Consider the following 26,910-nt stretch of genomic DNA (forward strand, 5'->3'; position numbering starts at 1 on the left):
CTTTCGCTTTGCCATTGTTAGCATTATAATTAGTACCAAGGCACTCAAAACCTATTGGCAACATTGCAAGGTGAATGGCGACAACCAGAAAAGTCCCATTCGGTGCACAGATTTCATGGAAAGTTTGACTGTGTAAAAAGAAATACAATGCAAGGCTGTGTATAGACAAATTTGCTTTATTGTAGAAGTGTAATGCTTACAGAAGTAAACAAACTTTACCGAAAGAAAAATTTGTTCTAAAAGTAAAGGTGGTGGGGCAAAAATGTGCTCTTCTAACCAACTAAACAAGAACAAGGCAGGCTATTTTGTTTTTCTGCATATCAGTGTGTCAGATAAGCACTTCCATGCAATGCTTGTAAAACGATGTTGCAAAACTGTGCAATTCAAGGTGTGCAGGCATTGCAAGCTAACCGAAAGGAGACTTTTAAAGGGTTCCATATAAAAGCAATGGTAAAACCCATGGCAGTCGCATGTTTAATACCTATCTTCAAGAAAATAATACATACAAAGCTAAAGTAGATGCTGCCTTTGTTTTGAACTGACTTGGAATAGGCTGCAGTCGAGTCTGCATAGCCATGCAACAAAACTCTAAAGAAAAAAAAAGGCCATCATCAAGCTAATGTGAGCTTGTCGAGAGTATACAAAGATTGTTTCTTGCTTGTTTCTCCACAGTGTAGTACACACAAGACATGCTCACGCACATGGACGCAATATATATAATATTTATATATATAATATGTATATATTTATGTACAGAGGAGGCATTAAATTACACGCAAACAAGCTTTTCCTTTTCGCTAGAATGCTTCGTTATGCTGAGAAAAAAAACAAACACAAGATGTACATGAACAATGTAAAAATGGAGGTTGGCAAGGAATCTCGCAAGCGAAGCGGACAATGCCACACATAATGCACAAAATCACCACGACGGGAGCAGGACAGAAATTCGCCACAAATGGCGGCGGCACAGAGCAAGCTGCAAACGGCATTTTGCACAACTCTCACAAATAAACACAAACACTGTGCAGCTGTAAAGGGTATCATATATCCCGTACAAAATACTTAAAAAAAAAAGGAAGCAGCTAACCACAGTTCCGCAACGCAAATGTGGGCACGCAGCCGCTTCTGTTGGCTATCCTTGCAGTTCTAGAGAGACGGAGATTCATTGCGGCGCTATGCAAATACAGCATGCATGCACGCACACACACGTGGGCGTACATGCGTTTACTCTTTCACTGCTTGGTACTTTCTTGATGGCTTGTCCTACGACACCCTACAAGGTTCTCAGTACAATGAAACCTCGTTATAGTAGCAATAAGAGTTCCAGCTGAAGCCACTATACTGACAGGCACGAGAAGTGCCCAGTTTGTGGCATAGGACTTTGTTGTTTTTTTTGTGCACCCAACTACAAGGAGGTTTCACTGTGCTTTACGAGGTTTCATTATGTCTACGGCACACACAGAAAATGCCAAAATAATAACGAGAAGCACACCACTTAAAACATCTTCGGACAAGGTAATACTGGCGATCAAACAGGCACGCTTGCGAGCAGGAGTGAGTAATGTGAAGAATTATGCTTCTTATCTGTGTTCTTCTAGGACATGGCAATTATGCGAACACTGCTAGACTAAAACTGACAAACTTGAGGCACAAGAGCGGGTTGCTGTACATCACTTAAAAAAACTTGGCTGCCATAGGCAGGTCAATGCTTTCAGCTCTTGTACAACACCAGAAAAGGAAAGAAGAAAAAAAAAGTCTCATGCCATCAACTTCGAGCACTAACTTTCCAGCGGTGATGGCTGGCGTGATGATAAAAATGCACGCAATGATTAAAACTGGCATCTTTGCTACGCTCTGGTTCCCGCTGACACCGGCCTTCCGCTTTGCCAGTATGAATTGTTACGCAAGACGCTTCCGGCTTCCAGCTCGAAATAATCGTTGAAACTGTTTTCTGGCAGCAAACGCAGCCTGCGGTGGCTTGCCGACACAGCAAGGCCAACTTGAGCACAGAGTTGTTGGAAAAGGAAAAACTGGCAGTTTGAGGTGGGGCAGCATCTGGAGAGCATTTGGTGGCATCCGAGAACAAAGTGACCTGACCCCCCCCCCAGTGCAACCTTGAAAACCATATAAAAAAAAAAAGAATCCGGCACACAAACTGAAGGTGCTGAAGCTAAAACAGAAGTGTTCAAAATGGGGCAAGCATTTGCACTAAGTCACAAAAACTAACATATTACCCCCCTTTCGTTTTTTCCGGCACAAAATGGCACCGTGGCCAGTTTGGTCATTGTAAAGCTTTCAAACTAAGCGAAGCCACAGCGCAAATTACAAGGAAAAAAAAAAGAAAAGTAGCTCAGCGTGCAATTAAAAGCAAAAATGACTAGCAAAAAAAGCAACTCACTCCCATCAGTTTTCAGACATGGGTCAGCCTCGTCAAGCTTTGGTGGCAGTTCAACACAGCCCACAGAAAACGTGCATGCTAGAGTGCTTTGCTCTTGTATTAGAAACAAAGAGAAGCTTTCCGATAAAAGTATATAAACCGTACAAGCCGAGCAAGCTTCCAAAAGTTTTTTTTTTTAGAGGAAAGCTTGCCAAAGAACAGAGCTCACACGCAGATACGCATGCTTCCTTGACGCACAAAAATAGTGGCTGGCGTAGGCTTTGGCTATTTCAGGAACAAAGTACAAATGTGTAGAGAAATAACTAAGGAACACAAACAGGCAGAGCTACGCCAAAGGATTCAAGCCAAAGCAACATGTAAGATGAACAGATTAGTGCCTGCCTTCCCAGAAAAAGACCCGTTTTCCACATCTTGTGTGCACCCATGTTCACACCGGGGAACGTGCAGAAAATAGTCACTTGGCATCATGCCCGAAACAAATAACTAAAAGTACATCAAGTCCTGCTGCTTATACAGAAGCAACATAAAGCTTTCTCACATAAAAACTTTTTCTACTGCAGCCTTGCTAAGAAACTGCCCAAACAGTAGCGTCAAGGCCTCAGTTCACACATACACGCCTTTCCAAGTATACTGCTTGTTGTGCGTTGGCAAGGTGAATGCTTAACTGTTGTGATTACATGCTCGCAAACAGTAGTGTTCCTCCCCCAGTTTGCAACGTTCCAAAAAGCATGTTTTGACACAGCTAAGGAAGCAATGGAAAGGCGATAAGTTGTGCGAAGAAAAGACACAAGCTGCTCACTGTGTTTGCATGCTATTACACTGCCAAAGGTTCGAAACAGAAAAAGTTACAAAAAGCCTGCACACAACGCAGTAACACCTGCTTTAATTAAGGCAGTAAATGTAAACACACATCAGTTTTACACCAGGGTCTCCACCAGAAGAAAGCCGGATAATAATTGGGGGCTTTCAGCTAAACGATAGAGGATTCAAAACTTCGAACAAGCATTGCAGTACTCCTGTCACAGGGGAGAATTTTACTTCATGTGAAGTGAATGAGATTTTGTACATCGAATGTCATTTGCCTTCTTTCTGTGGTGCTATGTGGTAAAAAATAATGTCCTTCGACGATGGTAGCAATGGAAATCGGAGGACAGTATACTACTACGAATGAAGAAAGAAGAAAGCACCTAACGAAGAACTTTTTTCTTTGACGTTTGTCAGATTACACTTTTGAGATGTTTATTTTCATTCCTGACCGAGTGCAGTAAATACGCATTCATTTCAGAACTGAATGCAAGTGAGTTCGCAAAACTCGTTCGATCGTGAATATTATTTGGACCAAATGTGATTAAACAATCACGTGCAGCAGCCAATTAATGATATTACAAGCTAGTGCCATTCAATTCAAATAACAATTTTCCACTCTGACAGGAGCGCAACTTTGTGGAGGAAAATAGTAAACTGCATGCGGGCTGTGAATCCATGAACACTGCTATTCTTGCACGGAAGGCTCACCGAAAGCAGCAATAGCCTGGCTCAAAAAAAAAGAGGCAAAAACAAAATGTTAGTCACGGGAATAAACACTCGGGTTGGGTGATGAAACAAGTTCCATTACCAATAATGGTATTTGTGACAGGCGCACAGCTACCAATGATCATGACCACAGATGGCACTCTTCTGCAGAAGTTTGCTGCTATTTTTGGTACTAGCTTTGCTTCTCAGAGAAGCACACAGCGTTACAACAATTGCTGACCCCCAGCCGTTTTGCTTTCTTCCTTTGGTGTCTTTTGAGGCTGTGAAGCTTTTTATTTTGAAACAATACCCGTCTCATAACTATAAAGCTCTGATCATTTCACTTCTTAGCGAACGGCATATGGTTCACAGCCCAAAACTATCCAAGAATGTATCCTGGTTGCTTTTTTTTCAGGAAGCCGTGAGCCATGGTTAGAAGTACTAAAAAGAATGAAGTAACCTTGCAAACTGATTACGCCAAACCACGACAGAAAAGATAAAACGTGCAAGTTCCATACAACCTAGTAGTTCCCCACTTCTGCACACAACTTGGGGAATGCCTCCACAGTCCCAGTCTAACAGCAGTTGCAGAAACAGAAAATTCACTGGCTGTTCCCCACTAGCATACAGCTATAAAGACAAGCATGTAAAACAGCATGGCAGGTGTGCCTCTTTATAAAATGTATCTCTGTCTGTAAACAAACCTTGAATAATATTTACAGACTCAACCATCCACATGAACCAAGCATTCACTGAAAATGAGAATGAAACCACAAAAAAGCTGCTCTGATCATAGTCGCGGAGACTCTGAAGCAAACGAAAGCTTTCACCCAGAAAGTCTTCTTCGACAAAGCCTGTTCTTCCCGTCAAGGATGACAGAAAACAGGCGAATATACAGTAACGAGGCAGAGCCACGAGGAGTACAGAAACAAAAATTTGGCCGCCACAAGATATGTGCGAAACTGGTGAAAGGGGGCAGCACGGAAAAAGGACCACATGCTGCAAGATGTATACGTGTGCATTCCAAGAGGTTGACCTCATACTTTTGTTACCAGTGCCTCTGAACGCTCCCCATGAAAAAGGCTCCCGCGAAAGCTGGAGAGTTTATCACGAGAATGCAAGTTTGGCTGCGTACACAAGGACAGTGAACAACGTACGACCAAAATACATGCTCAATAATGTACTGTAAAATGTGAAGCTTTTAGCGCTGCTTGACCGCTGCCTTGTGTTACACACTTACATGTTGAAAACTGAACAGCACAGTGTGAAAAAAAATTAAAATTAAAATATGCAGCTTCACCCTGCCAAGAAGGTTGGGGCCCGCTAAACACTTACTTCAACCGTAAGATGGGGCCCATTAAAACAAACCCTGTGGGAACAGATGGTGCTAGCTTTCAACCAAGTTATTATGTCATTGCACAAACTCACCAGTACCAAACTCTCTTGCCAACGCGGCATGGGACTCATCGCCAGTGGGCCTGTGTCACCTACCCAGATCGTAGCAGCTCACTGAAATCTCTTCCAAAGATGGAATAGGAGTGCATGACACACAGCTTGGAGGTGAACACTGCGCCAGCACTGGCAGACTTATATTAGACGGCAAACAAATTATTGTGCGTGCCGGTTCAATGAAGCTTTCTTGAAAGGAAAGCTCAGCTTGACCCAACCACTGTCACAGCAAATGTGGAGATAGTTACGAGTGTACAATCTGCCAGGATTGTACATCTCTCTCTCTAAAACTAGCACCCGTCCTAGCAGAGCCGCTAGCTGCATGTCTTCCTTGCCCATGGCACACTTGGCAGTCCCCATCACCTCACCAGCTCAGCAGTGGCCACAAAAAGGCTTTGTCATGCAACACATGAAAAACCCCCATTTCCAACTGTTGATGAGCTGCAGAGACCATCGCTCCACTACAGCCAAGCAACGTGGTACCTCTACAGGGATGATAAGATAGACAACACTACCGTCAACATGACAGTCTCGGCCCAAAACTAGCATCGATGGCCAGCTTTTTAAAGCTGAGCGACGATGTGCCAGATTGCAATCTGTTCTCCTAGAATCATCTCTGGATTATCCCCTTCCCTCCCTCGTCCCCAACTCCAACTCACTAAACATGCACACACGCACACGACAACCTTCACAGCTGAGGAGCATCCTACAGATAAGGCTCGCACACAAGTTGCCGGAGAAGAAGCTGGCTGCACCACCACACGAGGAAAAAGCCTACGGTTTTCCGCCTGCACGCGTCGCAAGAGAGCGCCACCGAGGGAAACAAAGATCGAAGAGGCCACGGCCTCAGACCTTCATCTCCCAGATGAGCACTAGGGCATCGCCGCTGGGTGAGGTAGCCAGGTGATCGCCAGCCGCCCTGCGCCAGTTCACATAGCCGCAGCCACCCGTCAGGGTGAGCAGGGTTTTGCTCTGGGGGCCACCGTCTGCGCCACCTGCATGGTGTGCCCCCCGCGACGATGCGGGAGGGCCCCGCCGTGGCTGCCGCATGGTGCCGTAAGCTGGTCCCTCCACTGACGACAGTGATGGAGATGGTGAAGATGCGAATGACGACTTGGGCCCGGCGTCTGACGAAGATGATGAGGTGCCAGCCGCTGCTTGGATCACAGCGGTGCAGGTTGCCGCCGGAGGTTGGGTCGCAGCGTTGGCATTGTGTGGGTCGCAGGTGGCTGCGGAGGAGTCCGAGTCTCCCGACACCTCCATGGTTGAGAGGTCCCAAGAGCGGGGCCGTCCGGGACGGTGTGATCTGCGATGGAAGTACAACTAGCATGTTTGCGTGCTGCCACCAGTGTTGCAAATTTGCAAACTGAATTCCACAAGGTTCTGCGCAATTATTTTATTGTGTACTGTTTTTCTGTCGCATCTTGATGATATGAATCTCAAGGCATTGCCAAGAATATTCCTATCGCCTGAAATTCGTGTACCTTCAAAAACGAACAAAACCCACATGCCCAAGCACAAGAAATAAATTCACAGAAATCTGATAACAGCTGATGGGATTTATTTACAGTTGCAGACCATGGAGCACTGGAGGCGACTGGTAATAGTGACACTAGCAATGTGCATGCAGTGCTTCGTGCTCACAAATGAGTTGACAGGCTGCGCATTCCTATCGTCCGTAGTGGCACAGGAGAGTGTTCAGAACAGCCGAAATTGTGCACATTGTACACAGTGCACTTACAGCTGGGGAATTTCAAAGATTGGTATCAAGCCAAAATTCGTATCTACTGTGATCACACCACAGAGACTACTGTATTAATGAAGACCACAAGACAAGATATGCTTGCTCAAATCACATAACAACTGAGCGGCTCAATCCCTATACACAGGCCCAGCCATTTCCTGCTATTTTTACACTGCCACACTGCTGTGCCTCGTGGCTTCTCTGCCTCTGCACAGGATTGCAGTGATACTTGTTGGAACAATCACTGCAGTCAATGAAGCAGAGATACATTGCTGACTGATGATATAAAAGCTGCCTGTGGTATAACAAAGTCATAAACCAAGGCGAACCACGGCAACACCAGTCTCTGCAAGACATTTTTAGCAGCTGATGGTCCTTGTATGGGCCAAGTTGTGAAAATCCCTTTCTGGACCGCACCACCAAACGGATAACACAGCGAGTATTCAATCCAGTATACAAAAAAAAGAAAAAAAAAGAAAGGAAGAGGTCAGAGAGAACACGCCTGAATTCACATCAAACGCCATAAGCACAGGCTCTGAAGTCAGTGAGCAATGCATGAAATCATCTCTGGTGTGGTTCCCGAACATGCCATTCCTCTCTCACCTGCGCCCCAGGGTGGCAAAGTGGAAGTGCATGAGCTCGGGGTCACTGCGGTTGAGCTGCTCGTGGCTCTCGTAGTCCTGCACGTTCATGAGGTCGGCGTACAGGCCGTACACCTCGCTACGGCTCGCCTCGGGGCTGCTGCCGCTGTCGTTGCCACTGTCAGTGCTGACGCCACCCGCGCTGCTCAGGGTCAGCCCACTGCTGCCAGCACTGCCCCGCGCACACAGAGACAGGCCGCGTGGGAGCGTCTTGGCGCCCGACATGTGCACATTCTCCGTGGCTGTGCGGCGCAGGGCTGAGAATGCAAACGCGGCATTTGTCAGCATGTCCCGACGCCATAGCAGCACAACATGGCAGATAAAAACAGATTCTCCTCATAATGTGCTCATTTCCACACAGACAGACTCTGCTAACACACAGCATGTGCTTCTGAGCACGAAGGCAAAAGTCTTCCACTTCTGTTGGCAACCACAGCAACTTGAAATAGGGGTCAAAGGGTATTGTTGCTACAAACGGTGAGTCCCTGTCTCCTCGTCCCTACTGTCACCAAGCGTGCAGAAGAGCAACATACATGTCGTCTATCTGCCAGACGATGAACGTAGGAAGAAAGACGACTGACCAAAGAAGCCTCAAAATTTGCGGCAGTGTTTTCTGTTTGAGAATCGAGCATCGTTAAAATACACAACACAGTAAAAATGTATTTTCAATAGTGACAGTGTGATACTTTCTGTGATACCTAATACCAATACACAAAATGTATCGAAAAATAGCACTGAAGATACATATATCTTCAAGTGCACAACGCAACTGATTGTTGCCAAAAATTGCACAGCTTCATCCATGCAAGACATCAACACCATGCAAGAGAAAGTGCCTTGTCCAGATGACTGAAATTTCTTGTATGGCAGTAGAAGACGAGACCAAGAAATCTACATGACAAACTCAGCTCACTTCTGCGTAATTGCATGCTCTTTTTTTTGTTATTAAATTTGAGCACAAAAAAAATAAACTGAGACGGCAGGTGCTCCCAGCAATGGGCCTTATGGGGCCCAGGTTGCTATTCCCGAACGACCAATCATTAATTTAACTGCCACCAGCCCCGGTGGGCAGTTTGCTCACTATCCAGTGGCCTTATTGTGAGGACACTGCAAGGCCACGTGGCCTAGGGAGGCCCACCTGCCTCCTAGGTTGCTCTCTGGGCACCACCGGCCAGAGTCGTGCTCGTGACTTTTTTTTGTTTACAATGCTGATGCCGACAACACCAACAATGGATTTCCTGACAACGGGGCCTTTAGCGCCATCGCTGTAAAAATCCCGCCTCGACTCTCCTCCTCCCATTCATGCATACAGGTGCCTCAACAGCAAGCTCCCATCCAGGCAGTGGCGCACAGAGAACACTGCTCACCCCTTGTCCCCAGCTTGTGACTGGCCGGCGTTGAGGGCAGCACGGAATCAGACTTCTGCTTCGGCACGCCACTGGTGCTGGCTGCATCCAGCTCCGCCTCCTCAGCTGCAGCCTCTTCCCCTTCCCCATCCTTCACCGCTTTGCCCAGCTCCTCCTCTTCTTCTTCGCCTTCCTCTGGCAGCTGCTCCGTGCCTGCCTCCTCGGGTGCAACTGAGCCCTGCGAGTGCGTTAGCTGGTGTCAGTGTACAGTCTAAATGCCAACACACCATGAAATAAATGCAAAGGTAACATAAATTTGGCACGGCACAATAGTGCGTCTCTGTGAGCACCATCTGTACTTTCAATGATCGAAACACACCAAGAAGGGTCCTTTTTGGCAGCACGGGAAAACACGGAGCAAGACAACAGGGGCAATGCACAAATTATATGGTTGCTGGAGACAAAGTGACATGTATTTTGTGCAGTTTCCTGAAATAAACTATTGTTGAAAGTTAGTGTCGTCCCATTGTCGAGCTCTGTGTTGTCCCATACTGCCAGACAGGACAAGCTTTATGCCAGTATGAACCAATGAGCCCAGCATAAAGTTTTGCACCACCTTCACTTATAACAGCCAACGCTGTAAAAAACCAGCGCAGCAGCAGATGAAACAACCACTGGCACTAGCGACAGACATGCTAGTCAAGAGGGGGCCAGGGGGCGTCGTCCACTGACCCTGTTGTGCTGCTGGGCTCTGCTGGACGAGCGACGTGATGGGTGCACCCGAGGCTGGAGGCACAGTAGGAAGGTGACCGGCCCCCGGTGTCCGTGGTGCGCCAGGTAGGTGCGGCCACCCAGGATGGGCACGCCCTCGAGGCGCGGCAGCGGCAGTGTCAGGACCACGCCAGCACTCGTGCCAACCCACAGCAGGCCCGGGCCGGCCACCAGGGAGGTCACCGTCACTGCTGGTCGCACGCTGCCTTGCTTGGCTGTGCGCACGTTGTGGTAGTATGCGGGAAGGGAAGTGGAAAGAACGCTCATAAAATTTGCCCCCCAAGAGAAGTGGGGACCGACAGAAGCCATCAAGAACGCTACCAAGGACTCTTACTTTCGCTGGCTTAGAGAATTACGAACACAGCCCATTACTCACCCGAAAGGAAACGGTTAACGCCTTCAGCGACATCGACATCTTGCAGATGCTGGAAAGTCTCCGTGTGGTAAAGGCTAATGCGCGAGGAGTTCTTGAGTGCGATCCAAAGTCCCGTGCCCGAGTGAGCCATGAGGTAGGCTTGGCCGCCTTCCTCTTGGTCCAACGTATGCGTCCTCTGCAAGACAAGCACTCGTCAGTCACAAAATCACAGCTGCACTCACGTCTACAAGCTTGCGTCAGTCAATTTTATTGCCTTAAACAAAGATGGTATCATCGTGCAAGTCAATGAGGTCACATCACGCATCAAACAGGTCTGATCATCAAGCATGCGCAGATAACCGACTGTTTGGGGCTGAAACAAGTAATGAAAGTTTCACAGTGAACCTATGCTGTGTGCTTGTGTGTCTGCTAAGTCCTGGGAGGACTTTGCTTTCTCTACAAAAACTTCACTTGACTGTCGTGCAAAGAGTTCCAGTGTCGTTAACTCTGGACTCACTGGCTGAAAATCAAAAATGACTGGCTGTAAATTTTGCCCATATCACATTGATGGCAGCAGAACTAAGCCATATTCTTGCTGTAATAAGTGCATTCATGGTCCCTTCCTCTGCAGAAAGGTGTGCATTATAAATGGGCAATTACCATATGTTAACACTGCATGCAACCACCCCCGGTACCATAAAGCACGGTACACTCAAAGCTCCGATGACAGCACATTATACAAGATTCAGTGAAGTGTTCATTTCGAGTAATACCGCATTTACTCGCGTAATGAACCCACTTGTATTACGAACCCACCGCCCACATCTGTCAATGAGAATTAACTTTTTCTTAACCTCGCGCAAAAAAAACGGGCGCTTCACCATCAGGGCCAGTGTCCAGCATGTTCACTTACTCTCGTTGCAATTGGCCACCGCCATCAACTATCGCAAAATCATCGGATCACGTCATGACACAGCGAACACCTTGTGAAGCGAACGATGCAAAACACCAGCCACACAAGAATAAAAAACATACGGGCATACAATTTAGTCGACCGTGCACTTTTGTTGATGACGGACGGACAGGCGGGCAGTCGAGCGGGCGGCAGTAGGGTCACTGGAAAAATTTTTTAGAGTACCGCGATCCCCCTCTGCCCACCAATGAACTTGGACGGCATAAGGCTGACTCTGCCTGATGCTCCCAGCACGAAAATTACTCAGAAGTAATTGGAAGCAATTATTTTTGTAACTCATTTAATACCTCGTGCATATATGCAGGTCCTGTAGGAGATCCCACAGACTTTCTACGGTCTCTGCTCTATGCAATTCCCTGAAAATTTTTATGCTTGCTCCTCTCGCAGCATTGTGCTACGGCGGCCATATTAGTTCCTAGCCGAGCGGAGCTAGGAAAAAGAATGCGGCATTCCGAAAATTTTTCAGTTACTCTAGGTGTGAGGGCGGGCAAGCGGGTGTACAGGCGGACAGACATAATGAAATTTTGACTCTTCCACTTACCCCCAAATTGTTGTCAACTCAATACGCGAGTGAATATGGTATCTAAGTGAGAAACAACGAGAAGTTGAGGGAGCGCACCTGTATGTCTGACGTAAATGCATCGAGCACGTAGATCTTGTCTGCACACGCACAGTAGAGCAGGGTGCCGAGGGGAAGGAGGGACGTGATGGGCTCAGTGCCCAAGACGAGCACACCGGGAGAGTTCAGGTCCCAGCCACCAGTTGCTGCGTGTGCACAGGAGAATAAGAAAAGAAATCACACAAACTTCATTCCAGAGGATAGGCGTACGGCCCCCATTTTGCGGCAGTGCAGTGTGGTTACTTCACCACCTGAATGTGGTCATCTCATCCTGAAGTTGTCTGTACTCGAAGTTATCATTTTGACGTGATGCAGCACATGATGTGGTACTCGAGTGGGGCTGAAACAGCAATGAACTGATGGCATTTGCCATGTTTTCCCCGTTATTAGCTTCCCTGAATTGCCATATTTCAACCCAAAAGTTGAATTTCAATGCCTTCCTGTGCAAGCAAAAGGGGCAGATAGGCAACATAGGCCAGCATAGGTTCACTCATTGTTCACAAAAGATCACCATTTTTTTTAAACATCTTCTTTTAAGACACTACTTGTTTTTCTTCAAACTTTGTTTATCAATGTATTGGACCACTCCACAACAGTAGATGCAAGTTAAATTTCTTGTACACAGAAAAAGAAAATTTCCTTTTTCTTCCAAATTCCAGCCTGCATAGCTAACAGCCAATCAACGCAGACAGTACTAAGCTCCAGATATCGTGCAACACCTGTGCTGCAAGTGCTCAGAGGCAGGCCTCGTGGAGGCCTGCACGACAACTAGGATGAAGACAGGGTGTGCTAACCTGGGTCCCTCTGGTAGATGTTGAGGGAGCCGTTGCTCAGGGCCACATAGACGCGTTCACCATGGTACAGTATTTGAGTGACAGGTGCCAGCACTGTAGTGCTGCCCACTTCAGTCCACTTGTCCGGAGACGAGGCCAACAGGAGGATTAACCTGCAAGGAAAACAAAAACAGACATCCATCTGACACTGGACAAACCACAGTCACTGCAGGACAGAATTCTTGTCAAATACAGTTGAATCTCAATGATACAAATCTCACGTGGCATTGAAAAATAGTTCCGTCATCCAAAGCTAACAAAATCCATTTTCATAGCCAAGAGAAATGCATTCACACAGATCTGTTCACAGCTGACAGAATTTACAGTTCGCGCTGCATTCTGTGCGAATGGCGATTGTACTTCGGTGATCACTAACCCGCAGCATGAATGCATGGGCCATGGGCTGACTCTCTCTGCTCACAGTGTGTGCCATACAACTGGTGATCTGTGCGAGCAGCACGAGGGTGTGGTCGCTGCCTACAAGTTTGCATCATCCATAATGGCTTGGGAGGGTTATTAATGACAGTTATTATGGCAATTATTAATGCGTGAGTACTATTTCACTCTGTCGATGTCAGCAAAGAGTGCCCTCAATTTTGTCCGCACGGTTTTGGCGTTCTCTGATGATAAATGTCTGAAAGTGTGATTGTGACAGATAGTGTGTGATAAAATGTTTATTACCGTGAGAAAAATTTGGTTAATGAAGTAATTACTTAAACACTAAAAAAATACACTTAGACGTCAGAACAGCCATGGACGTTGACATAGTGTGCGGACGTTTCACTTTTGCATTGCTCCAATGTGGATTCCCACAGTGATTTCAAATTTATTGCAGCAGTTCTTGTGGCAGTTTTCGAGGAAGTACTCGTTGAGGTAGGCAAATGGGTAAGTACCTCATGTAAAGTCCCTTACACACCTTTCACAGCAAAAAGCCACATTCTCAAAGCATGCTTTGTTAAGGAACAAAACGAGATAACAGGAAGCCTGCATGGAACCATCAAAGCGAAACAAAAATCACCAGGGTCGTGCAAGCAATTTAGAGCCACTATTTCCATTGGCAGCAATGGCTCTGCACACACTGCGAGAGCAGGGCCAGGCTGGCTGGTGCACTAATGTGGCCGCACCTCTTGGTCTCGGTGGTGATCCAGACGGTTTCGGCAGCACCTGGCGGCGGGGGCTGGGGTGGGCTGACCTCGGGGTCTGGGGCGGGCGGCACCGCCTCCATGGCGGCAATGCGTGACTCGGGCAGGTCGAAGGCGCCCACCGACCGCAGGGCTATCTGCTGCAGCGACAGGATCACCAGGTGGCTGTTGACGCCGTCCGTGCTGCACAGCCAGAGGAACTGGCCCCGCAGGCTGCCCGGGGTGGCCGGTGCCACGCTGTAGAAACAGCCACACTTCACCTGCAGAGGTTGAACAGAGAAAGAAAAATAAATAAAAGGCAAGCTTCATCATCTCTGTCACTGATGAAACCTAAAACGTTAGCGCATACCAACACAGGATACTCTTCTCTCTATTGCCCTGGTCTACACTAGTACGCGAACAATTTTTGGTTGATCAGAATGAACAAGGAACGAAACGAACAATTCGATACAGCCGAAAGTCCTAACAGTAGACTCCCTTTAAGACGAGCTTGATGGGACCAGACAATTTGTTCATCTAATGAGCAGTTCATTTTAACAGAAGTGCCCCTAAAAAAGATATTTAAGCATGCTACATGCGTCCATATGTATTTTACATGAAAACAATGAATAAAATAGCCTTTCACAGAGGGGGTAATTGCAAATTATTCTACTTGAAAATGGCACTAGTCTAGTTCTCTTTTTTGTTCTCACTGTACCCCATAGTGGATGCTATTTGTGCTTTTATTCTGATCTGCTCCCTGTCCTGCTCTGAACACTTCGAAGGTGTCCAGCACGGTAGCCGTGCATCTATCTCTTATCTCACTCCTTTGACAGCACAGCTGTTACTAACTCCATAAAAGGCAGACCACCAGCCCTTCTGTGCGCCGCAGGCAATGCACGCAGTGCCGATAACTCGTCATCTCTGCACCAAGTTAACGGGTGTTATGGTACCATGTCAGTTGAAAATGTGGTCCCGGAGTTTTCGAGCGTCACACAAACGGATGCACTTTGCTGATACATGCAAAGCCAATTGCCAACGGGGGGCGCGTGGGAGGTAATATGCTGCACATGATGCACACACAATGCTGAGACCTCTGCGCCAGTGTAGGCGCGACGGTGCCCTGCCTTTCCCGCATTAGCAAGAAAGCTTCTCCCCCACAAGACAGCTTCCCCACCGTTTATCTGAAGGTGCGGCGAAGCCATCTTATGGGGGTGCAATTCATTGAGTAGAAGCGTTGTGCATGTACAGTTGAAACTGGATATATATCTAATTCAACGTACAAAAAATGACAATAAATAAACTTATCTCTCACCTAGAAGCGAGAAAACACTGCATTCACACTAGAGGCGCACTTACTGAAGCGACGTGTCGACCGCCGGCGTGCTGGTAGTGCACTGCTTGCTAGACTTTGCTAGGTCTAACCTGCTTCACATTGGAGTTACTGCAGACAGTGCTTTGGAGCTATCCACCATCTATCATAACTTCCCTAATCCTGTTACGAGTGCACTATAAACAGAATAACTGCTCATTATAATTAAGGTACAGTTGGTTTACATAGTGCCTTCGGCAGCGAAGCATGCCATGCAAGGGCTGCTGCTAGGCTTTAGATAGTGAGGCTAGCTTCACTGCATGATAGCCATGTGGCGCAGAAATGAGCACAGGAGACCAAAGGCAAGCCTGAAAAGCACCCTACGTTCACCTAGTCAGCGAAGTCTGCACAGAGAACCCATCTCCGAGCATGGAAAGTGATCAATGAGTGCTGTTGCCACTAAATGCCACTTGCAGGGGCACGGCGCGCAGTTCGATAAATAGAATGACTGGCGAAATTCTAGTTCAGTGAACAGCGTGACTTTTCTACACTTTCACACAGGGTTCTCAAGGGGATAATCTGCATGTATGTACAGCCAATAATTCAAAATATCCGGGCTCAATATATATATGGGCTCAACTGTATTTTTCTTTCTTTAACAGCGCTGCACAGACATCCTGCGAGTCCCCTAAAGCTACCTACAGCTTTATGGTCACTGAAGGGCGTAACAGGCAGACACTCATAAGCACACGCTAGGGAAACTGCAGTGACCTCTGTGGGTGTAGAGGCTGGGTAGAGGGGCGTCAATCGGACGAGGAGAGGTAGCTTGCTAGACGGCCGCTTGTCCTGTTCTGGCACATCCCAAGCTGGCATGTTGTTGGGGTCTGCAAGACACAGCAAGAGGCAAGGTGAAGTGCAACAACAGCGTCACCAAGACCCCTCCAGAACACGGGCACTCTGGAGTGAAAATGGTGCAATTCCTAGGCAATTGCCTGCAAATTAATTCAGGTCCTTTAGCTTGCAGTCACAAGCTACGCATTCAACACATATCTCTTCACCTCTAGCTGCAAATGGCACAGAGCAATTTCAATGACTATACATATACAGACCTCAGGAAAGCACTATCAACAAAAATGCTCTAACATAGGGATCCCAAACATGAAGAAAGTTTTATCTTACACGAGGAAAGAAGATTTTGATTTTGATTTATCAGGGATTAACGTCCCAAAGCAACTGAGGCTATGAGGGATGCCGTAGTGAAGGGCTCCGGAAATTTCGACCACCTGGGGTTCTTTAACGTGCACTGACATCGCACAGCACACGGGCCTCTAGAATTTCGCCTCCATTGAAATTCAGCTGCCGCGGCCGGGATCGAACCCGCGTCTTTGGGGCCAGCAGCCGAGCGCCGTAACCACTGAGCCACCGCGGCGGGTGAGGAAAGAAGAGAGGGCAGCATACTCTTGTTGCTGCTTATGACCTCATCAATTCTGCTGCCTGCGACATAGCCCGGGATGTTGAGGTAACGTTTAATATTTAAATAACACTTGTTTTTAATAATTTTTTTCCATGTAATTTTAATATCTCACCTGATGTTGATGGTCTAATAAACTAGTTCTTTTGAATTAAGCAAACTCAAGTTAACGAGAGTAAATTGCACAGAAAACTGGTGGCTACCCCAACAGTGACTGTTCCCTGACCTCCCTGATCCTCTCATTGACCAAGTAAAAAATAAATGCCTCCCTCTCCCCACACCATTGCATCATTCGGTACTTTTCACAACATTAATACAGCTGTGATATATGTAGAAAAAAGAAACCCAGACATTAATGGCATGGCACTTGTGGACCAAACAAAGGCTGGAAACGTTATGGCCACGGAGCTAATATGTTTGAGATCCCTATTGTAGTACGTGGATTGTCATTCACACGGCACATCTTGTGATAAACATTGCCTTTGCTGGCACAGCTAGGTCCAGCTAATCAACCGCAGCCATTTTCGCATTATGAGTAGTAATGAATTTTTATTTGCTGTGACCAACAATGCGTGATCTGAACGCTTCAGTGTTGTACACATGCTCAAAACATGCACCACACATTCACTACAGCCAACAGAAATTGTCACTGACTGCTGTCGTGCAAAAGGAGACTCAGCCTGCAACGAAATCAAATATTTGCTCCAAGATACCTGTAAAGAAACATAAAGAAATGCTGGAAATAAACAAGAACATGCCATTTGTGGCTAATGGTATGACATTTGTGATCAGCAGCGAATGCAGAAAGGAAATGCCCTGCCTACCTAGAGCCAGCTTTGCTAGGCGCAGGTCTGTCGTCCAGTCCCTCTTTACAGCAGGGCTTGAGAGCTGAAAACTGACTTGTACTTTCTGGGACCTGCATATTCAGGGTGTTGAAACAGAAATCTTTAGCGCATTATTTACTTTGTTCTTCCGCATTCGTAGCTACAGGATATGCAAGAGCACAGGCACCGACATCTCCACGTGACAGCCCTAGATCTGCTAGACAATTCAGTTCGCACACAAAGCTGCATAACAAGCACCTGTTGTACAACAGTAAAAGCTCATTAATTCGAACTTCAAAGCACTGCAAAAAACAAATGAATTATCTGAATGACCTCTAATTATGAAATCACCCTGAAAAAAAACTAACAAGAATCGTTGCATCATGGTAAATGTATTGAATGAAAGACTGGCAATGCTTGACAGCTTTTGAGATGCGTACGGCGCAACAATGACTATTTTTCACATTTTGTCGATGCTTTATTGCACGCATACTGTGCAGAGCACCGTAAGAAGAACTGCTCTGAAGTGGTACGGGTCTCCCCAGCATCCTTCATGGGGCGACACTGTGGCAGTGAAGCTCCACCACTACTGCATCTCACCCCTCACAAGTGAGAGCGTGCATGTAAGGAGGCTTCACCGCACAAACACGAATGGCTCATGACGTGTGCGCAGTTTCGGAGCAGACAGAAATCATGCAGACAAAAACGCTGAGCGGCACTGAAGATCGGAGGTGGGGTTTGAGAAGTGGATAGAAAAGACTTGTGGTGACAATTAGCTGGCTGATGTGGGCTGGTGCGAATCTCAGAGAAGCGGAACCGAAATTATGCGGTCTGAGTGTTCATGGAAACAGGGTTGTCCGTTCGTATTCACGCCAGGCACTGCACATACGTCACATGTGCGTGAGCGACTCTGCAGTATGGAATTCAGGTTTGCGTAGGGCTACTTGGACGACTGTTTGCCGTGCCAGCCATTCTTTAACACGGCCTCCCTTTGGCAGCCTGTTCAAACTGATCAGTGCAAGACCTGTGGCGTCCAAATTAACGAGCGTACAGTGCCATAGAGTTACATGGGCACTGTCCAGAACCATGCTGACATTTCAAATTATCCCGATTTTCGAATTACAGGGGTCGAATTAATGAGGTTTTACTGTAATATACCGCAGCTGCCAAAAAGTTGCTGCAAACAGATTCTATCATATGCATATCACTCCATAGAACTTAACATGACAGCAAAAATAGCACATTTTGGCTGTGATTGAAGATGAAGAATTGGCGAACTAAGTACTGTACAACACAGGTAAAAAGATCATGGCACCATTGGGCAGCAATGCATCCGCAAAAAGCACAGTGTTGCCTGGTAAGACCGCCATGGGAAGAAGGCATCAACTAAGAGCACAGGCTCTAAAACTGAGGGTAAAAAAAAAAGAAAAAAAAAGCCCACCAAAGAAAGAGTTTGAAACCAAGCCCTACTTTGACTTCTGGGGAAGAGCCAGTTGGAGGCAGCAGCTGTCAAGCAGGGTTATCTCTTCATCCTTCTGGCGCACGGCATCCTGAATACTGCGCGCCATGCTCTGCACGCTCTCCACCGAGACCTCCTGCAAGACCAGGAGGAGGGGACATGACAGGACTCAACCGGACAGGGAAACTGGCTTGTTATAATTTACCTCTCCAAAAACTCGCACCTGCGAGTATTTCAAATGGTGCCTTCAGTTAGTTCCAATGTCCTGCTCCCTTATGAAGCTCACCAGAGAAACGGCCCAAGAGAGCAGAAGTGAAATACAGTAGAATATCGATGATACGATCATGGCTGGGGTGAATTCGTAAAATTCCCTGGCCAGTGTACACTGCGTGCAATGTGGTGAATCTCGGCTGTCAAGGACACTCTCCAACCCCACTACGGACGATAGGAACATGCGAGATGCGACTGCACCCTCGAGCACTAAGCACTGCCCGGGGCTGTAATTAAATTAAATCGTGTCAGCCGTAAACAGATCTGCATGAATGCATCTGCCATGCCTCTGGATATGTATTTTATTCGTTTTGGATGATACGAATAGTAGGCTGCCTTTAAGGCGAACTTGAAGGAACCACGAAAATTGGTCAGAAGTTGGTCTCAACAGAAATGCCCCAAAAATAGGAACTTCATAGCAGCGTGTACACATTCACAATCGATTTTTCTGATTCTGCGTAGTCCAAAATTTACTGTTCAAAAAACTAAAATAGATGCTCGCTATAAGCCTGGCTTTGTTCTTCATCGTTGCCATGACACTTGAGATGCATGATGGCATGCTCTTCGTTGCCACCGAGATGGCCTACAAAGAACAGTGCGCGATCGTGCTGAAAACTGGACAGCTACAGCGTCCACCACGGTGCTTCCGCTTGCTTCTTCCAATGGGTCTCTTTTCTTGGTCTTTGTGACTGTCGTTGCCCATGGGAACAGACTGTTCTTACTTTGCACAGCATGACGTGAAGCCACGTCGGAATGTCTTGTACCAGAGTCATGGAAAGCATGACTCTAGCTCAGACACAGTCAAATATTATCCCTTGCAAACTAACATAAGGAGCGGCAAAGTTTGCGATTTTTAAGGTCAGTTTTTTGCAAAAAGCGATTATTTTTTAAGTTCACGCCTAGCGTAGCGCACAGCTCAAAGGTGTGTGAGCGATTCTTAGCACAGAAGTCAGGTTTTTGGTAGGGCTATTGACAACCTCTTGCCACTCCAGCCATATCTAGATACAGCAACCCTTTAAGAGCCTGTTTGAATTAACCAGTGCAGGTCCTCAGAAAGGGGTGCGAGGGCCCACTTGCTAGTAATCAAGCGCTGCGTCATCATATGCATCATGCTTCACTCACCGAGTAGGGTCTCCTGAGGGATTTGACTAGCACGGCAATCCTGCTCACAACTTCCAGGTCGTGAACCAGGTCGGTGAGCTCATCGTAGAGCACTTGCATGGAACCCGAGCCCTCTGCACAACCAAGGGAGAACCGTTATCAGAAAACTGCACGCATGGCCAGTGGTGTGGCCAGAAATTTCGTTCGGATCCAAGATGTGTTTCAACCAAAGAAGAAGAGGCAAAAGAGAGGATGCAACAGGGCTGTTTATACAGGTTTCACAGGTGAAAGGCTGAGCCTATACGGGACCATGTAACACTGAGTGCATCCAAGAGACTCTCTGCCTGTGCAGGTGTAATTGAATCCCAGGGACCCTCACTAAATATGATTCTGTATATGATCAAGTCCAAAAGAGATGTCAAATCTGAATCCTTGTGAGCCTCCGTGTGATTTGAGCAACTTCGCTCGAGTCCAAGTGCGTCCAAGGAAGCATTAGTCTTAGTGACAGTCCAACGAACACACAACGAGCCTTACTGAGATTGAGCAAGCTTGAGAGAGTCTGAAGTCAGTCAACTTATGTCAGTCTCTGTGTCAGCACCGGTGAATCGGTGAATAAACGTGAGCCTGCGGGACCCTGCCAAGTCGCAGCCACACCCACCAGGGTTCCCGAGGGGCACAAGACGCCCCGCAGAGTTGCGTGCCCGCCCGGAGGAGGCGAGGAGGTTGCGAGTGGCCGGGGCTACGTCCTCCTGCACGTCCACGTCTTGCAGAGGCACCGCCCACTTGAGACTCAGCCGCTCCCTGCCCCCTTGGCCTCCTCCTTCCGATGGCCTGCACGCACGCATGCAGATTCCGTCATAACAGTGCATGCCAAGACAGGTGTATGGAGATTCCATCATAACAGTGCATGCCAAGACAGGCTCAGTGAAGCAAGCTCCAGATTCTTACAGAACAGCAAACTTAAACTTCAGCGATAAATAACCATGCCCCACCCACATGAGCCACATCTAACACCCAGCAAGCCTAGATAACATTCTGATTGACAAATGAATGCAGGAGTCTTTGGTAACTAAGTGCTGCAGCCATCGCTGTAAATGTAAAATACAAAAGCTTACCTTGAGGTCACCGTGACGCAGACAAGAAGGTCATTCAGCAGGAAAATGCGACGCGCTTTCGACTTGACAACGAGCCCGCTCTGGTCGACTTCCTGCAATGGACGGAAATCATGTACAAGAAACACACAAAACAATTAAGATGTCTTGCTCATCCAAGCGTGTAATCACAAGAGACAAGCTGCAGATACAACAGAGGAAATGAAAAAACTGTAGTCCTGCACTGATCGTCCAACAAAACAGAAGCACACAAGTGTCGACTGGCACTTATAAAAGCTGGAACAACCAACAAAAGTCAAATAGACTATTAACATTGAACAGAAACAGCGTCCAATTAGTAACAGCGAGGTACGATTTTCAAAGCACCGACATTTGGGAAGAAACCCTAAATGTTCGACACAACTTATCCATACAGTTCCTAAAAATTTCTGTACGCATCAATGAATGACACAGTGGGCTGTAAATGCTTGCAATAGACTGCACCATCTACGCACTTGAATGTGCATTAAAATGCTACCAACTCCTACTGTACAAGACCAAAATCCCAAGAGAAAGTGTTCAGTTAATTAAGTTAACCATTATTAAGTTAAGAACAAGTAATTATTTTGAATAAATAAATAAGCTGCTTTTCAACAACCGGTTACAAAAATATAGCCTGCATACATACTATGCTACTTGCGTGCGCTTCTGGAACAATACATTCACCATTTTTCAACAAAACTACCAGTGGAAGTTGAGGGACTTCGCGAATTCCTTTTCTGCGTTTAGGTTTCTGTCACATTCTAATCATATCCGACAGGGTTCACTCACCAGCTGAAGTACGTCATCTTGCCGCAGAAGGAAGTGATCTGTGCTGTCCACCGTTGAGGAAGCTGCTGCTAATGCCTGGGAGACAAGAATCACACTCAGTACACACTGGCCTCTATCGACCTGACCAAATCAATATTCAGACATTACTCAAGAACTAGGTGTCAAACAAACAGCGCAGTCTCCACAAAGCTGCAGCTTTCTGGCAGTCCTTCTTGTAACAAGTTCCACGAAAAGGTTCTGAAATGTGGTTCGACTCAAACAAAAACAGAAATGTTTAACCAGGACACCACGCTGTAATGAGTAAGCAAGTGCTGAAGTGTGGGGATATAGCAAACAATAAGTTGTGTCATTACGTTTGCCCGCAGGGCAAGTTCAAACCATTTTCACATCACTTTTACACACTCAGTGCTCCGCTCTAAAACTGAGCAGATGCGTTTGCTTGAATCTGTTGTTTTCACCACTATGATGACCAGAGGTAACTAAAGATAAAACCAGACAAGGTTCTGCAATGGCTTGCAGCTTTCATTAGCACAGGTGTTCATTTCACATGTCTTTCACCAGTCCATTGTACCCTCCCTTGTTTTGTGACTGACATTCAGTCTTACAATTTGCTTAGCCACTCTCTCTAGAGGCTAGTCATACTGTAATAAATACTCATAGCAGATTGCTTCACCATAGAGTCATTCGCCATTCATTGAATTTCGGCGCCTTTTGAGGAACCATGAGTGTGCACGCTCTTTTTTACATGAATGCTGGGCAGAATGGGACAAAAGCCAGGACATGAAGGGTTCTCAGCACCTTCGTGAACGCCGCTGTGGTTCCTCCAGGACAAAAAACACTTAGAATCCCTGTATTACAGAAACAGCGGTTTGGTCAAGCACACCAAAAGCAAGGCCCATACACAGCCAGAGCCTAGACCTGCAGTAAAAACACTGTTGCCCAGCGACGGCAATGATGCCTACCTTCAGCGAGAACTTGGAGCCCAGTGATCCCAGCACCTGGAGCACAGCGTGGTGCTGCTCGGCAGCGCGCTTCCGCTCGTTCAACGCCTCCGCCAGCTGCTCCAGCTGGGTGAGGGCCAGCTGCAGGTACATCCGGTCATCGTGGCCCTTCGGTGTCTGCTTCAACAGGTCCTGCAAGGAGAGCACGCGGTGGCATATCGGATAAGTCCGTGGCAGAGCGGAGACCAGCATCGGAGGTCCCTTGAACTGCTGGTACTTCAGAAGCCCGACAAAAAACTGACTTGGCCTACTCTGACCGAACTTAACTTTCTTTTTTTCTTTCCTAGGCATTGGACCATTCCGAATCACTTCTCGCCACATCAATCAACACTTGTTCATTTTCACAAGACAGGCATTCACACTCAGTGCTGTCCGCCAGTTGACACCCACAATGGTACTGGCCAGCACACCCTTAAAATCATACATAAATCGATATAAATTGCCAGTAGTCACCAGTATCTGCACTCCATTAATATTCTCTGGCATTCATTCAAAGTCCACAAACACTGACCATTAGTCATGTTCACATCTGATCAGAGTGCTGACCCACACCTCTGTGAGGAAACAAGTGCAAGAAGGCACGAGAGAGGAATTAGCCAGGCAAGTTGGTACATGACATAAAATTAGCAGAGTAACAGACAGAACACAGAAGGAAGAAAAAGGAAGGAGGAAGGAAGACACACCAGCGCTGATGTATGTCTTCCTTCTTCTGTGTCCTGTCTGTTGCGCTGCTAATTTAAATTTAAGAAAGCATAGGAGCGCGTGCCGAGCCGATGCAACTGCCTCAAAAAAGTAAGGGTACCCATTTCATCAAGAAGTTTGTCCCATGCCGAACTAAGCAAGAACTTTGGTTGGTTGGTTTATGGGGTTTAACGTCCCAAAGCGACTAAGGCTATGAGAGACGCCGTAGTGGAGGGCTCCGGAAATTTCGACCACCTGGGGTTCTTTAACGTGCACTGACATCGTACAGTACACGGGCCTCGAATTTCTCCTCCAAAGAAATTCAGCCGCCGCGGCCGGGATCGAACCCGCGTCTTTCGGGCCAGCAGCCGAGCACCATAGCCACTGAGCCACCGCGGCGGCTGCAAGAACTTTGAGGAAGCGTTAAAACTTGCAAAAACAGCAAAGGGAAGGCCCCACCTGAAGGAGCAAGATGAACTGAGGAAACCTCTGCACGGGCTTCACCATTAGTCCAAAGAAGGATAGCCGGTCAGGACTGTAGATCTGCTTGATCTGCCATGGGGGAAAAAAAAAGGCAGGAAACAAGCATTCGCATCACTGATTTGCCTTCTGTAAATGAACAAGCACCACTTTGATATACTTCTTGACAGCAAGGCAAACTCCTGCCCAAATCTAGTTCATAAGATAAGGTTTCTATAGCATTATTGCATGGAGCCATGACAAATAGCTACATTTTATCTGATGCATTAGTAACTAGCTATGACTTGAGACACAGATCAAAAGAAGCAAAAAAGTAATTTGCAGGGGCTACCATCTCCTAAGAAAACAGCACTGAGACAAGGCCTCACAGCAAATAGAGCAAACTGTCCTCGACTACCTTCTACAATGGAAAGGGACTTTCGATTTGGTCAGGGATACTCCAATGATTTTCTTTGAATCCAACGACAAAAAGCTGATAAATTTCACTTCACATTGCAGTATACTGGAGCATATTTAAAATACAACAAAACACTTGGCCTTTACGGACATAGCTAAAGCAGTGAACCATGCAATTACCATTGCCCAACTTCCTTGGATCCAAAACTTTGTGCCTTTCACCTCTCAGAACAATCAATAACACACATGCTTAGGCGTGCTACTTTTGCAAAGCTAAGCCTTGCAGTGAGTCTTAAAGTGTAAGGGGCACAACGGCTTGGCACATGGAAACTAAACTCGTCATAGGAGAACCAAAGATGCAGATATACTATACGAGCACAAAGCTTCTATCAAACAGAAATGTGTGAATAGCATGTTCGAGTGAGCTGGAGATCATTAAGAAAGCGCAGCCTCCACAATGCATTATCATTTGGGAACAATAAAAATAAAAATGTGCATGGATGAGAAGACGATGCTACATGGGTGCAAAAGCAGGAAAAAAAAAGTGAACACGTGCACAGGTGCTGATAACTGCTGCGGCAGACAGAAATGTAATGAGTAAAAATAATTACACAGGGATAGCTCATAATCCAGAAGTTTGAAAAAAAAAAATGGTCAGCAAAAACAATAAAAGCACTTGCATGTTTAAAACAGAACACGTGATTGATGATCATGTAAAGTATATACCCAGAAAATAAACATTAATTTATAAAACTTGATGAAAAGAAAGCATAACAAAATAACTAATTCTGTGCTGACTGTTCCACTTTTTGAGTTGAAGGGCCCTAAAACATTTCTGCACCATGGCAAATAACCCACCCAATCGCTGGTGACACGACAAAGAACATCTGAGCTAAATACCGTATTTAGTTGAAAGCAACGTGACCACGATCTAATCCGATTGTCGATTTTCATGGGCGAGTAAAGGAAAACACGAAAGGACAGGAATGTGAGGAACTATGCCACAGTATACAGAAAGATGAGTACAAGTTTACAAACAAAAGTACCTAAGCAGATAGCCTTCACGCGACCTTTCTGTTTCAAGAGAGCTGCACAGAAGATGATCAGATAAGACCGATATGGAGATAAGTACAGAGACCTGCTGCACCATCACCACATATATGCCTTGTCATAAAAACGAAATCTCCCCCAGCTGCTCAACCGAGCGACAAATCATGCCTCTAAAACGTTGGTGGCTGCGTTCACGGAGCCGTTGAAAAATTGCAAGAGTTCGATGTTGGCGAAAAGTGCGTCAGATAGAGATATCGAGGTAGCGAGAGCACTTTTTCACGTGCAATAGCAGAGCCAAGCTTTAAGTGCACCTGAAGCAGATTACTGCCATTAGCGTGCTGCATCAGCTGCACTGCGAACGTTGAGGGGATCTGCTGAAATTTCAGAGAAAGAAAAGAAGGCCTTTACGATGCCTTCAAGTTGCGCGTGCTCTGTTGTATTTCTTTGTGATGATGTGTTGAAACTGCGCTTAGTATGCAAGTGCGCTGTCTCCAGCAAGGAGTTCTTAACTGCTCGGCCACTGCTCCGGCATGTGTTGGCTGCTATTTGCGGCTCGGAACTTCCGTTGGTCAACCAATGCGATTATCTAACTTTTTTTTTTTCCTGTTTCACAAAGCTGGGAGGACGACCTGTATGACACGTCAACCAAAATATGAGTAAATACAGGATAGTACGCTTTTGTCTCCGCATGAATATTTGATTAAAACGCGAGGTGCGACTTTACACTGCTCTTTTCGGTAAAAAATACTCGCGTTACATTCGAGCAAATAAGGTACAAATGTTCGCTGCATGGAAAAGAATCTGCAAGCCTGCTCTGAAACTGGCATTACATTTTCTGTGTCCACTTTAAACCCCTGCCCTCAATTAGTAGTTCTATGCTCCTATTGTGCCACAGCCCACAGGTGGCAGCGACTGGGCCGGATTCCTCCAGTATCACGAGCAGCAAGTGCCAATGGTGGCAAAGCGGCCGAGACAGCAAGCGGAGTAAATGTGGCAGGCGGCATGCCTTAAGGCCGGAATACATGGAGCGTTTTTACCGCGGCGAGTCGTCGATTTTCGCCCGACGGCGCAGATTTGACGCCCGGCGTCGAAAAAAACGCCCGCCGCCGCCGATCAGGACAGGCTAGATTTTGACGCGCGGCGTCGGTGAGACCGGAAGCGGCGGCTGAAGCGAGCCAATA

General features: G+C 46.7%; 1 protein-coding gene across 7 annotated transcripts in view; it reads right to left on the reverse strand.

The window, feature by feature from the left end:
* Positions 1–158: 158 nt before the first annotated feature.
* LOC149364270 (uncharacterized) overlaps positions 159–26,910 on the reverse strand; it is a 48,829-nt gene continuing 22,077 nt past the window's right edge. For all 7 annotated transcript variants that reach the window (XM_089574205.1, XM_089574211.1, XM_089574206.1 and 4 more), the window contains 17 exons: positions 24,263–24,355; positions 23,084–23,254; positions 22,122–22,196; positions 21,315–21,406; positions 20,858–21,030; positions 20,221–20,333; positions 18,840–18,964; positions 17,370–17,461; positions 15,846–15,958; positions 13,766–14,043; positions 12,603–12,754; positions 11,809–11,954; positions 10,238–10,412; positions 9,823–10,076; positions 9,112–9,328; positions 7,707–8,001; positions 159–6,665 (listed from right to left, as the gene is read on the reverse strand). In XM_089574205.1, coding sequence (XP_089430331.1) covers positions 6,206–6,665; positions 7,707–8,001; positions 9,112–9,328; positions 9,823–10,076; positions 10,238–10,412; positions 11,809–11,954; positions 12,603–12,754; positions 13,766–14,043; positions 15,846–15,958; positions 17,370–17,461; positions 18,840–18,964; positions 20,221–20,333; positions 20,858–21,030; positions 21,315–21,406; positions 22,122–22,196; positions 23,084–23,254; positions 24,263–24,355 — 3,024 coding nt within the window. In that variant the 3' untranslated portion in view covers positions 159–6,205. The remainder of the gene's footprint in view (positions 6,666–7,706; positions 8,002–9,111; positions 9,329–9,822; positions 10,077–10,237; positions 10,413–11,808; positions 11,955–12,602; positions 12,755–13,765; positions 14,044–15,845; positions 15,959–17,369; positions 17,462–18,839; positions 18,965–20,220; positions 20,334–20,857; positions 21,031–21,314; positions 21,407–22,121; positions 22,197–23,083; positions 23,255–24,262; positions 24,356–26,910) is intronic.

This window comes from Amblyomma mixtum, chromosome 2 (genome assembly GCF_055824585.1).
Source record: "Amblyomma mixtum isolate Tamu chromosome 2, ASM5582458v1, whole genome shotgun sequence".
NCBI lineage: Eukaryota > Metazoa > Arthropoda > Arachnida > Ixodida > Ixodidae > Amblyomma > Amblyomma mixtum.